At 39.8% G+C, this 14,867-nt stretch overlaps 1 protein-coding gene across 16 annotated transcripts in view; it reads left to right on the top strand.

Annotated features, from left to right (window-relative positions):
- The window catches only part of DMD (dystrophin), a 2,035,724-nt gene that overhangs the window by 672,741 nt on the left and 1,348,116 nt on the right, over positions 1-14,867 (top strand). For 15 of the 16 annotated variants that reach the window (XM_039486264.1, XM_039486317.1, XM_039486290.1 and 12 more), the window contains one exon: positions 4,370-4,551. In XM_039486264.1, the coding sequence (XP_039342198.1) occupies positions 4,370-4,551 (182 nt within the window). Of the gene's footprint in view, positions 1-4,369; positions 4,552-6,478; positions 6,614-14,867 lie in introns of all 16 variants that reach the window. The other variant, XM_039486496.1, reaches the window with a different exon arrangement.

Genomic DNA, 14,867 nt, shown 5'->3' with positions numbered 1-14,867 from the left:
AGGTATGATTGGAAGCCAGACTCTGACCATGACTCTTGTTTCCAGACTCTAGCCTCCTACTGCCTCTCCTTTCCAATTTCCAACTCCATGCTGACTTTGACCCCAACTCTTGTTTATTGAACCTGGCTCTGGTAAGTCCCCTGACCCCCTGCTCACTTACTGCCGTCCCTGATATATGGACTCAAGCCCAGCTGTGACTTCTAGGACAGAGCATTTATGTCCTGGTGCCTTAAAGTTTGCCCAGATCCACTTCCGACCCTTCTATAGAAGCCCCTTAACAGAGATGTGGAATGGGTGGAGTCTACTATCACCCATGGGAACCCACAGGATACCAGATCTGCAGGAGTGGGTTTGGAAACTGGTTTTGGAAACTGCCAGAAGTTCAGGGGATTCCTGAATCAGTGTTGTTGCCTTTTCCTGCTCTGCCCTTGAATGTACCAGGCCAGGGTGGGATTTATTGATGAGTTGGCTAGCTGGAGAAGCACTGGATTGTGTACTAGAATGCCTTCCTGGAAGCATTTCCTGCAATTTTCTACAACCCTCATTGTGCTCGCTCAGCAGAAGCTGCACTCTGAAGGCTTCAGCAAGGGGAAGGGCCAGTTGCCTCATGTCCAGTTCCATCGGCTCACAGCTGATGAGTGCAATTGAGGCAGCCCAATTGCATCGCTTTCAGTGTGGACTTAGTGAGGAAGTAAAAAATGAGCCAAACCATGTTGAGACCCTGACCTTCTTGGATGCTTTCACTGATCTCTCTCTTTGCATCGATAAGTGGCTTCGCAAATGAAAGGAGAAGAGGAGGGGCACCCTGCCACCACTTTATCCATACCAAAACCCCCAGAGTCCAACTATTAACTGGTCCAGGTTGATCTGGGCCACTGATGGTTGACCCTGGAAGAAAAGGAATGGTGACGACATAACAACATATGCTTTTATTGTGAAGCACAAACACATGCTATTGCCTCTTGCCTATTTTGGATGTCTACCTGAAAGGAATTGGGAAATGAGTGAGCCCAGGCCATATGGCGCCAGCCTGGGCACCACCAAGGCACTACATTCTGATATTATCCCTAACCCTCAAGAGAAACCTGATCCAGAATACCTGGGTCCTCCCCACACTTATGAGTACAAATAAAGTTACATGCTACAGATGGGGCCAAATTGATTTCCCCCTCAGTGGACCTTGATTAATTCCAGGTCTACCAGTAACTTCATAGATGATAAAGCCGCTTGAGTGCTACAATTCCCACTCAGTTTAAAGCTTACATCAGTCCTTGTAAAAATGATAGATGAATCCCTCCTGTCCGTGGGGTCAGTAACACAGGAAACAGTACCCCCAGAGACTGTAATCCCAGCTCACTTGGGAAGTGCTACAGTTCAATGTGATCCATTCTCTACACTTCTCTCTCATACTTGGCACTGCCTGTTTGAAGGAGTATGTCCCTTGCATTACTTCATGAGAGAAGAGGATCAACTTTCCCTCTAAATACTACCCAGGGGTCTGCCAGCATGCAGCCGGCCCCAACCCTCTGGTCCTGGACTCCTGCAGCCAATCAGAAATGACAGCGCCTGTGGGGGAAATCTAGATGGTGGCAGCTAGACAGAAGACATCACACCCAACCCTGAGTCCCCATCTTCCTGAAAAATATTGGGATTATGCAGACATTTTTTAAAAGAAAAATGCAGACACACTACCTCTGCACTGGGATTATGACTGGCATGTAGACCTACAATCTGGGGAGAACATCCCATGTGGAGGGATTTATGCAATGGCAATAAACAACCTGGCCATGGGCTTCATCTGGTGCTCCACCTCCCTAGCAGAGGCTCTGGTCCTTTTCATTATGAAAAAGGATGGAATGCTATGCCTTTGTGTAGACTAGTGGGCCTTAAACCAGGTGATGGTCTGAAACTGATATCCCCTGTCCTTAATCTTGGAGTTATTAGATCATGTGTAATCTGCCAGAATTATCACCAAACTGGACCTCCAGAATGCTTACAACCTTGTGGTCATCAGGGCTGGAGACAAATTGAACAGTGACTCTCAAACCCACTCTGGGCAATTTGAATATTTAGTAATGTCATTCCGGTTGACCAGTGCTCCCACCACCTTTCAACGGTTTGTGACCGACGTGTTTAGAGATATCCTGGACCAGTATGTAGTCAACTATCTCAATGATGTACTTGTGTTTTCAGACAATTCTGAGCAGCATTGTTACTACATTCATTCCATCCTTGAAAGATTGCTGAAGCAAACATTGGAAAAATGACCAGTTCTCCACAGAATTCTTGGGTTACATCCTTTCCCCTGAGGGCATCAAGATGGACCTTCCAGAAGACAGAGGCCATCCAGCCTGATTCTACAGTGTCTGACCCCTGCCTGACTTTAATATGCAAGACCCTGACTCTTGCATATTAATCTCAGCTCCAGTGATTCCTCTGAACCCTGCTCACCGACTACCATCCCTGACATTTGGACTTCAGCTCAGCTGCAACTGTTAGGCCAGACTGTGTATGCCCTGGTCCCTTACAATGGGGTATTTGCAAACTCTTCATTTTGACCATTTGTTGCTTGCGGTATATGTTTAGTCATGTGATATTGTATCTGGCATTCTGATTAGGTGGCCAACCTTTTTAAACAGGAACATCATGGATAGCAAATGGAGAATAACACACATCTTCCTTATGTACTTATATTTGTTATTGGGGGAATATGGATATGAACAAGATGAAACCAAAATGCAGTTCAGAACACAAAAATATTCACAAAGATTGGGGGTTTTTTTGTTTTTTTTGTTTTTATTTGTCTTGTAGAATTCAACCAGCCGCAACTTGGAGTTATTTTAAAATAAATGATTTTTTTCTAAGTATGTTTTGATCTTTCAATCACTGATGCTGTAAACATGGAACTCAAATGCCATTTTTGCAGTCACTTTTTAAGAGTAGAACTGAACTTCAAAGCACAAATATAATCAAACAATAAAAATAGATTCTACATAATATTTTGTCAAAGATGAGTTTGTCAGAGAAATTGGACAATGTAAAACAATTGGTAATGAGTCAATGGAATAATTTAGTGGGCAATGCTAATTAAAAGAAAAAAATATGACATACAAGTTCAAATGCTTAAGTATTGGGGAAACAAGTGATTGAAAGGTGAAGGAAAAATCAGAAAGGTGAACCAAGATGAACCAAAGGCAAAGTTGGCCATGTTGGGCCAGATGCCTTTTGCCTGCTCAAAAATGTATGGAGAATTAATGTATAATGTCTGCTTTTGTGCTTTTCAAATTCCAAGAAGGAGAATCAGGGACCACCTTGTAGTGCTATTGCACCAGTGATAAGAATAAATGAATATGTGAACTGAACTTTTTCTGCCTCTTAGCTAAGCTAGGAGAGATTTGACAGTAAAACCTCCTTGCTATGGATATCTCTTGGCCTTCTGCCAATGCTTATGTTTAAGCATTGTTGGGATTAATGATAAATTTCTTATACAACAGTCTTTTTACATCTTGGTTTACTGAACTTGAGTGCAGGAAGTAAATTTTAATGACAAATAACAAAGGAACTACTTGAAAGAGCTACCACATTACTTACATTTTTACAAATTGTTATTGACTTGAATGTTGGATTAGATCAACTTTTTTTTCCTGCTGGCGTATCATGGCTATGCGCAGAGAATCAGATCTGCTTTGTCTTCCTGCAAAAGCATCTATACATGCTGGTAGTGTCCAAGTAAAGAGATGGCATGTAATTACTAGACTTATACTATCACATCTAATATCCATAATCTTTGTTTTTGTTAAATATCTTTCATGGACATCATAAAGCTTAGGCTATGTAGAACAGTGACTGTTTCTGAGGAGTCAGGGAATTCAGACATTAGGTAAATGTGAAAGGTGAATGCAAAATCATCAGAAAAACCTGTGATTTTTCCACAGAACCAAAGAGCATTAAAATGTTGTATAATCTATAACTAGTAAACTACTGAGGTTGCCCATGTTAGCTGCAGTATTAACATGGTCCAAAAGAAAATATAGCTTGCTTGATTTTCTGTTCCTTGTCCTACCTAATGAAGGTCACTCAGTTAGACTGCACAGTACTTTCAGTTACACTGAAGAAGAATTACCTAAGAGAAATTTGTATGAATGAAAAAACAATTACCATATGAAACCTTGTCTCTTTCTCATTGGTATGCAAGTCTGACAGGAAAGTTTGGAGCTGAATATAATGCTCTAATTAGTCTCCAGAGGACTCACATGGACAATCGACTGCTCATTAGTCTGTCAACTTCCTTTGAAATTGATTGGGGTTTTTTCAACTGCATACTCTCTAGTATGGAAACAGAAATGATCTATGTTAATATATTTTCCAGATATTGCAACTGCCTATCCAGATAAGAAGTCAATCTTAATGTACGTGACATCACTCTTCCAAGTTCTACCCCAGCAAGTCACCATTGAAGCCATCCAGGAAGTGGAAACATTGCCACGGCAATCAAAGGTCACTAGAGAAGAACACATACAATTACGTCATCAACAACGCTTCTCTGAACAGGTGAGTGTCACACTTCATGGCAACTGCACTTGTTTTTCCAGTCAGTGGTCCAGCAAAGCACCCATGCACAGGCTTCCAGCTCCTCATGCTGTTGCTTCTCTTGGGTAAAGACCTGCATCTCTCTCCCTTCTGACCATGGTATTTCCAGGCTGTACTGTTCTGTGCCTTCGCTGTATGTTTCCCAACAAAGACAGTCCACCTAAGCACACCTGCTTGCTTTCTCTTCAGAAACTGATAACAGCACGATTGCTACAGATATAAGTTACTACACTGAGTTTTCTAAGCAATTCCACTTTATTTTTAAGGTAAAAAGCATTACAGAGAAAATATATTAAAAACAATAAATGAACCTATATACATGCTAATAAAACTTACCAGAGATCACCCCAACTCTAGCATGGGGGATCTGGCAGTATGAGTCCTTCAGCTCCTCACTATAGGAGAGTCCTTGTGAACCTAGAATTTCTTCACAGCTTTAGCTCAGAACAAGCACCCCCATGACAAGTTTAGTCTATCCTTTCATCTGGAGTTTCCAGAAGCAGTTTGTTAATGTTCAAACAGTCTATCTCTTCAGGGCATATCTTCAAAAGGTTGGGTTTGGAGGGAGAGAATTTGAATTCTCCTCACCTCAAAGTATTTCCTAAGGAAATACACTTGACTCACTTCCTAAAAGGCCTTTGTATTTCCTTGTATCTTCCAGAGATTGCATTTATCTTGTCTTCATGCTAAAAAGTTTCGTACAATCTCTCAATAGTGTACACACATTTCAGTTTGTAATACCAGAACTGCAGAAATGCTACCCTTAATTCAGTAAGGTTTATCCAGGATATTACAGGATATTGTTTGTCTGTCTATCACAGTGAGTTCTTTCACGTTTCTGCTCACAACATGACAGTTTTAAGATATGTTTCAAGAGGGCCAGAGAGAGAGAATATCTGCAGGCATATCTGTAACTTCAGTGAAGAAATTTATCAAATAGAAATGTCTGCATAAACTGTATTTTGTATTGCTTTGCATGGAGTATTGGGCTGTTTTAAAGTAAAAAATCAGCAGATTGTTGCTTTGTATTTCTACTTCCTAATATCAGATATATTCTCTTCAAAAGCATGTCATAAATATTTTGGTTTTTGAGAAGGAGCAGAATTAAGGGTAAGAGTGTTATACTTGTTTAATAACATTTGCGGTTGTTTCTCTTTTTTTTTAAAGAAATGCTGTACCATTCTAACATGTCAATAATCAAAACAATGGTCCGTTGAAATAAAAATGCTGTTGATATGAAGTAACATAGACATAAGACATGGAATAACTGTTGTCTATTCTGTTTATTAAATGTGTTTTCATTGATGTTTAATTTAAACTGACTCGTGTTTGAGCTCAGCTGTGCTCATTTACAGTTTGCCCGTTTAGAGCCCCAAAGTCTCACAGGCACTTTCTCTTGTGCTTGCCACCTCAGTTTTGCTTCTGAATCCATCTTCAGCCAATCTCTGCTGAAGTGGTTGGAGACTTAGACCTAATTTACTCACTCGGTTGAGTTAACTCTGTGTCTTGCTTATTGGAGACTCGGTCCCATTCATGGTAGTTGACCTGATGTATGCTGGCTTCATTTATTCAAGACTTACTACCAGGCTACTTGTTTTCAGCTTTAGCTGGATTATAGAGAAAGATCTTTCACTTAGTACTGCCATTATGCCTGGCAGCTCAAGCAGGAGTCTTTCTGACTTTCGTGATGGGATGTCAGACTAAATGAAAACACCTCCCTACTTTCTCCGTAAATTTGACTGCTGCATGCTAGCGCTATCTCTAACATTAACTGCTGGTGCCCTCTCTTGTTTCCCTTCTTTTGTTCTTGAAAACAATACTTTACTTCTGTACTCTACATGTTTATCAATGTATGTCTGCTTTTTTCCCCTTAATTTCTCCTTCTTAGATCACAGTCAGTGTAGCACAAGGTCGCGTGCACACCCCTTCTCCTCCTCCTAAACCTCGCTTCAAAAGCTATGCGTACACACAAGCTGCTTATGTCATGTCCCCTGACCAAAAAGGGAGGCAGTTCCCTCCACAGGTCTGTCAACATTACTGTTTGTTGTGAAAATTATTCTAATCTGCCTGTGCTTGCTGTGAAATTGTGTATGTACTTTGCTTTTTCCTATCTCAGTGATCTACCTTTTTCAATTTTGTTAGGTTCTTTCAAGTGGTGCCTTTTTGCTGAACACTTCAATCTGACTGGCAAAAATATGTCATGCTATTTTTTAAATGTTAAGCAACGTTCAAATACTGACATGCTGTTAGAAATTGTCGTCTTTCTTTTCTGTTGTACTTGGTTTTAGAAATGTTAAAAAGAATTGATTTAAAAAGCCAACTCCAATTTAAATGTAAGAGGTAATAGACGCACTTGACACTTGACAGTCAATGTTTTTTAAGGTAGTTTGTTTCTAGAAAAGCAGATATCTTTGATTTTTTTTCTGTGTTCATTAAAGAAAATGTTGCATAATGATTTTCAGTGAGCTCAAGTAGTTGAGGGGAGAGGACAGGGAAAATATTCACTGTGAATGTTCTTTATATGATCTGATTTAACTTAGATAATAAAATACTGTAGATATATCATAGTTTTAAATATCCCACAAACAGATTCCCTCTAAAGTCAAGATCAGAGACCACACACCCCCTTGAATGCATTCAGCGCAACTCAGTGCAGTGAGGAAAAAAGGGTTAGGAATCCTTTTACTAGGTATTTTCAGATTTCTCATTATTACATAGTTCAAAAAGTGTAAGAACTGTAGTGTCATGTAGATTGTAATAAAATGTATAATGTGGTATGATTGCTGTGAATTTATTTTGGAAAAGAAAACTGCATCTATTTGGCCCAGCATAGCAATTTGAGTTCTGTAGTGGGGGAGCCAGCCATTCTGTCTAAAATATGTTTGAAAATAGCATTTTTAATTCAACGCCCTGTTTGAGTCTTCTGTTATGGTGTCAGATACTTTGCTAAACCATGACGTCATTTATGGAGCCCATGAAGAAAATCCTTTACAAATTACCTCTTCAGCAAAGATGTATGGAAACATCAATCATGCTACTGTAATGATTAATACAACAGTTAAAGTGTTTAATATTGACACAGTTAATTTCTTCTACTGAAATATTAAACTAATACTATAGCAGGATAGAAACTGATGGTTTAGCTTGACTTTTCATAATCATAGCCACCATTAGATATTTTTTAACCTTTAGAACAATACAATGGAAGTTAAATAATTCAGAAAAATATCTCAGAGTAACAGAAGGACCTATTTGCATCATTCAATCCTTGTTCCAGTCCTCAGAAAAGATCAAAAGTTACAAATCTGGGATTTATATCTTCTATATGTTCAGCATGATGATAATTACTTTATTTGGATTCTATTGTAGTAGGAACTGTACAAACATTGCTAATTGCTTGTCCCTATACCCCAAAAGAGCTTACAGTATAATAGTTAAGACATAACAGGTGGATGAGACAAACAGGATGCACCCACCATGCTGATCAGTGCATTTCTTAACCAGTTAGTAGTAATGATTACAACTTGCCACCTGTTTAGCCATTATTAGAGAACAACACTCCTTTGGCAGGTACTCTTAGTGATAAAGAAAATGACCAAGTTTCCAGTTAGCTGTTAACTTCTCATCTTTGAATCGATGTGTCAAGGTTTAAGATGAAGAACTTTACTTTCCTAATCCAGGAAACAGCCCACAGTGAAAATTGATGCTGTATATGTATGAAGGTGAGATACTTTCATAATCCCACCAGTTTAAGCCAGTTCAATTTTTTTTTTCTTGTAAGCAATAAAGGTTACTTCTGGACTCTCACTGGCTCTCCAAATCTTTTCCAAACTGATTGTGATCATAATTTTCAGAATGAAGAAGATAGTCTCTAGATTTATTGCTACCATGATGAGCTTTTGATCAAAGCCAGTTCTGTTGAAGAGTCTGTGATAGGCACATCAATGTTAATCCAACTTCTCTTTTCCCATACTACTTTCTTAAATTCCCATCTGGTTAATTTCAGAATAAGATATCTCGCTTTGTAGTTTACCCCTAGGAAAACTCAAGAGTTTCCTTCACTCGATCTACCAATTTCAAAGACCTTCCCAGGTGACTGGCTGGCAAGGTCTTCATCTCCAAGAGATGATGGTTTTCTGTGTGGATACACAGGCAATCATTCCTCTCAGACTTCTGCAGTCTTTCATCTTTATAGAACTATAATTACAAGCTCCTGAGCCTGTTTCACACTAAGAGACTCAAAGACGAGATGTCTTTCATTAAGATAGTGACTATCCAAGAAGAATCTTCCGCAGCACTCTGCTGAAACTGCATCTAATGTAAATTACCTCAGGTGCTAGTGTCTTTATTTGGGGTGTTTGGTGGAGTTCTGATTGGGGAGAAATGGTCCAGTAAGATATCTAGTCAAAGCATGAATGTGAATTACTTGGAACTCAAAACAGCTGCAAATGCAATAAGAACACTTTCCAAATACTTTGAAACATCTTTCTCTAATTCTATTGTAAAGCTACTACAGGGTGACTGTTGCATGTGTCAGCTGCCAAAAGGGGCAAAATATGATCAGAAATGATAAACTTCTGTATTGGCCAGAAAGAAGAAAGTTTGCACCCAAAGTACTTTACCTCAGAATATGGAACGTCACTCTCCTGCTTGAGGAGCAGATTATGCAAGACCTGCACCCCATTCCCATTATCAATTATCTTCCTCAGAAGCCCCTCCACTCACTACCATCACAGAAGTCAATCACTAGCAACAAACACTGGTGAGTGCAGAGTCTATCTGTCTTTCCTCTCAGCCTGAACAGACTGGACAACAGTCATACTATGTCACCCAGCCTCAGTGGTTTTCCGACCTTCCTCTCCTCCAAACATGTGTTCCAGGAACAGCCAAGAAGTCTCTGTGGCCTCTGGTCTTTAGAAGCCCCTAGAGTTGAGTGGCCCCCACCATGTCGGCAACCAGCCTTCTCATATTGGCCACAGACAGCAATATTGGACTTCCTGCTTTTTGGACTCGTGCCCACATCCGTCACTACAGCACTGTCCTCTGGCTGCTTACCTCACCTCCCTGAGTTCTAAAAATTGAAGTCTCTCTACAGTTGAGTCCTGTAAAGACAATATCTTATGGCTCTGAAGGTTTACATAGGATGTTTTTGGCAAAATTAAGCCAATATTATTCTGAATGAGGTGGAAAGTAGAGTTATGCCTGTGTACAAAATTAGAACTGGTCTGAGAAAAAGTATGCTTGGAAAAAATAAAGGGTAAGTTATATGATGGAAAATGGTCCTTGTTCAGATATTCAGTGAACTAAAGTGATACAACAAGAAGGCAGGTTTTGACAGAGATTAAACAAAGAAACTTGAGAGGGATTCAAAAAATATCTTTGACAAAGTTCTAAGAACTAGGTTGACGGTCCCTTTTTTGTAAGGGAAGCCACATAGACAGCTTCACTAATGAGACTGCCTTTGGGGAACAGAAAATATGCAGCTGCAGAGCAAGGCAGGTAAGCAGTCTGTACTTGCTGAGAGGTAACTGAGATGTAAAACTTGCACGTATAAATAATTTGCAATTAGTCCTTTCTTAATCCTGCTATAAGTAATTCAACGATAAAGGATTTGGAAGCTGATAGTGAATTTATACCTTGAGATTTGCAGGGTAGATTTGCAGCCAAAAAGGAATGAAGACATTAAAGAGGAGGCTAACAGAGGAAGTAGTGTGGAGGATAAATGGTCAAAGGACCAAGCCAGTGGGGTGGAAAGGACTGGTAAAAGTGAACAGAGGTTGGAAAGGGCCAAAAGGGGAGAGACAAAGATGGAGAAGAGTTGTGATAGATGATGGGAGGCAGTGATGAGCTACCAAAATCTTAACAACCGGTTCCCTATAAAAAGTTCTGATTTAAGGGGAGGCGGAGGACAGGGGAAAGGGCCAGGGCAGGGGGAAACATACTCATGGGGCCAGGGGGCCCTGCAGGGCCTGGGCCCCACTTGCCTCCTCCCCTCCCCTCCCCTCCCCTCTTGCCAGCCCTGGAGCTTGCAGCAGCCCCCCCACACCTTGCCGGGCCACTCAAAAAGCGGCAGCAGGACGACTCCTGAGCTCAGCTGAGCTGCCCAGCTGATGCCGGGGGCTGGCCACGCTGCAGCTGGGGGGAAGCGAGGGAGGGGTCCAGGGAGCCTCAGCCTACCCACCTGGGAATCCTGGGAGCAACAGGAAAGTCTGGCCCATGGACCGGAGTTCTTTGCCCACCCCCTGGCCCTTTAACAACCAGTTCTCCACAGAGGTCTAATTTTAGCAACTGGTTCTTGAGCACTTGTGGGAACCGGCTCCAGCTCACCACTGCAGAAGGTCCTTCATGAGGGGCAATCATTTTTCTTTGGAAAAGCTTCATTTAGGGGGAAAAAAACCCTTGGCTATATATTTATTAAAAGATGTGAGAACACAGTTTTCAAACATAACTTTAAATAGGATGTCCAATATCTACATTTTGTTTTTAGATTAGTATTTGTGTATATAAATATACCTTTGGCAGTCTTATTTGAATATGGAGCTGCCAAAAGTTTTGAATTTCTAGTTTATGGAAAATTTAAAAAAAATTTGTGAACCAGAAATTCTGTAAAATTTTTGTCTCAGAAACATTGACTTGTGGTCTTTCTGAAACAAAATATACTCCCTGGTATGCTGGAAGATGCTGACTGAAATTGACATGATTCTTCTCAATTTCACCACTTCTAATCAGTGATGAACAGTAGTGAAGTTGACAAGAATCATGTCAATTTCAGTCAGCAGCTTCCAGGGTTTGTGGCTTTGGGGTAGCCCTGTCATGGGTTGGGAATCCTAGGACTTCCAGACTTCTGGGTTAGCTGGTTCCTCAGGCTGCCCAACTCTTGGCAACTGATGGCCCAGGCTGCAGGAGTCAGATATCCCTGGAAGACAGCTGGCCCAGGAGTCTGGAGCCGCCTCCAGTCTGCATGGTGGGGCTGCCCCAGTACTGCAGAGCCAGGAAGACCCTGTTTCTCAGACCTAAGGCAGTCTGTATGACAGGAATGTCCCAGAGCCATGGACCCTGGAAGCTCCAGTGTCCCCAGAAGTGTTCCAGATGAACTGGCAGGAAAGTAGACAGGGATCTATCAGCACGCTGCCTTTAGTTCATCAAAAGTTTATCAAACTTAATACGTTTAATGTTCGACAAAACATCATTTTCCAATGAAAACACTGTTTTGTACAAAAATTCCTGACTAGCTCTGTTTGAAAGTCCAAATGTGAGATGTGGCTAGTCTGTTAAAAACATCCATGTTTCAAAATTGGACCCGACATATCATACCTGTAGTGTCATAGATTTTTGTTCTTTTGCCAAGGAGTAGGGTTACTTTTGCAGTACCTTTTATTTTAAGTAAATTGCAGCATTTGAATGCTGGATTATTTTTACCAGTCTGTGACTGACAAGCTTCAGTAAGTTTTGAATTAAAATAATTTGAGCTGTATAATTAAGCAATAATAGCCAAGGAGAAGGGCATTTCCTGGTATTTAATGACTTCCAAGAGGAATTGAGAACTGTAGCTTTACCTCAGGCCCTCAACCTCACCATTCATTAACTGTCAGGAAATTTCTGACCTTGAGGTCATTAGTGCTATTTTACAAATGAGATAAAATATTTCTTCTCAAGTTCTTGTGCTCCCACTGATGTGAATTTTCTTGTATACAGAATTGGACTTTTCCTAGCAGATAGTAAGTACAATAACTAGCTCAGAAAACAAAACTTGATTTTGAATGTTATTTAAGACTTGCACTGAATTTACTTAGGACACATTATTATTAAGAGAGTGATGGCTAGAAGCCCTCTAGTGTTTTGGAATCTTGTCGTAGCAGGAATTTCCACAGTACTTTAAATAAATTTGGTGGCAGAGGGTAATCTTTCTTGACAGAGATTGCTTCTCACAGACCTTCACTCCATGCTCCTTTAGCACTCACATACACAAGACACACCAGGGTACCGAGCGTTAGTGCAAACTCACTGGCTTTTCAGTGAATTAAGAGAAGAGTTGTCCTTGCTTTGAGGCTGTGATCCAAATACTCTCCTGTTTACTCTATGGCAATGTGTCCCTCAGAGATGTCCTCTTAAATGACAGTAAGGTAAGCAGGATTAGAGTTATAACATTATTTTGTTATAATATTTCCAAGGCCAAGCATACAATAGATGAACCATGAAATAAAGGTGACTTATACGGAAAACGGCATTGCAAAAAGCTAACTAGAGTGTTGTTATTGCTAGCCAAAAGCTGAGCTATGCAGGAAAAAGTAGAGAGATTCCTTAAAACAAGCTGTAATGGACCAGAATCTTTGGGATTTTACAAGAACTTGGATTAACCAAAACAATGTAGTTTAGTTTTGCCTTCAGGTGTGTATGTGTGCTTTAGTAACTAATGTCCAATGAACTTTAGTACCATTGCTGGATGCAGGAGTTTAATTCCATACACTAACCTCATACAGCTTTACACTTGACAGTACTGAATTCTGAGATACAGTTGTAACTTTTTTCAATTTAATAACATCCATAGTACCAGAACTTCCAGTATGTAAAAATATAGAAATGAAATACAATAAAGGAATACACAGTAAAGGCCTTGATCCGACAAATGGATCTTCATGGATGGGCATTTAACATCAATGTGGATCCCTTTCTGGGACAGGGGCCTAAATCTGTAAAGCTTTGTGTAATTTAAAGGCTTTCCCTCCCCTTTCCTCTTGCAATCTTTCACATTGCACTCCTCAATTTCTCCTCTAATATCTGTCTTTCTTACTGTGTCCTTCCTCTTTATTGCCTCTAAGTTTTTGTATGGAATTGCCAGCAAATTGAAAAATCCATTATTCACCCAGCTCAAACACAGTCACTCAGCATTATCTCAGTCACTGGTCGGATCCACAATGGGATCAACAAACCTTCTAAATGTCTGCTTGACAATTCTAAATGAATGATAATGGACCACCTCTCTTTGTCCATCACCAGAAGGAAATCAGCAACTGTCAAGATAAGACCTAAAGCCCAACTGCCAGGGATCAAATAAGAGAGAGAAGGTGGGTGAGGTCATATCTTTTATTGGTCCAATGAAAGATATGACCTCCCCCACCTTGTCTCGCTAATATATTGGGACCTGAATGGCTACAACAACTCTGCATAGAACAAGGGATCAAATAAATCAGATAAGACTGAGTGATGTTTAAACACTCAACTTGAGTGCAAATGGCCCACATGCTGAACTGTTCTTCTTTGGGATATTTAAAGCTTGACAAACTTTCTCCTACTGTCAAATGAAATTTCCGTTCCCATAAGAAATACAATTATAAAAAAACAAATTATAAAAGTGATACCTTGTCACAGTGCTGTTCATATTTTCCCCTTGTCCTGTTGCTCTGATTTTTTGTGTGAAAGAAACTAGATACATTTTTTTTTGCTAGATTTGTTCTGCCAAATTTTAGGCAATTCTCAAATACTTTTGCAATGCAAAGCTTTAAAACACAGGCATGTTTTGGTTCTGGATATTCTGTTCTGAGGATCAAATTCCTGCTGACCTTGTTCAACTTTCTTATGCATCTTTGGCAATATTTTTGACATTTTTTCTTGAGATTCTGGTATACTCTGCATATCATTTATTATTTAAAATACAGTTGAAGATTTTCAGGTGACTTGGTTAAAAGTGATGCTGGAATGGGGAACATGATATAGCTCTTGTCAAGGACCAGCCCAAGTTATTGTACTGGTTCATAATGAGAGTAATGCATATCATTCATAAATTGTAGAAAAGCTCTGAGTCAAATATTCTGTTTTCTTCTATCAGAAATCAACCCATAATCTAATAAGGAAATTACCATACTAATAGATAGTTGGCTGTATCACAGAATGCATTAAATGATTTGTACTTTCTTAACTTGATATTGATTGATGTCTTAACATTTATCTATTTGAACTTTAGAGATGGAAAAATGTGTAGTTCATTTCCCCTGCTACCAATGAAATATTTTTTCCATACATGCTATCGATAGTCAGTTTTTGTCTTTGATTTCTCATAGAGGTAATTAACATGACGTGTTTGCAGCCTTAATATGATGATTTTAAGTTGTTTTCTGAAATATATTTCAGAATAAATAAATAAAATTAACTATAATTTAAAAGTTAAACAATAGTAAAAGAATGAATAAAATACATTCTGTAATTGGTGAGCCACAAGTTCTTCATTTGCTGAGAGTAAAAACGGCCCATTATGAAGTATAGCTCTGGTGAGTGCGAGC

The sequence above is a fragment of the Mauremys reevesii genome, linkage group 1 (genome assembly GCF_016161935.1).
Source record: "Mauremys reevesii isolate NIE-2019 linkage group 1, ASM1616193v1, whole genome shotgun sequence".
NCBI lineage: Eukaryota > Metazoa > Chordata > Testudines > Geoemydidae > Mauremys > Mauremys reevesii.
Note: the sequence above shows the minus strand (reverse complement) of the source record. Positions and strands in the feature narration are given on the sequence as shown.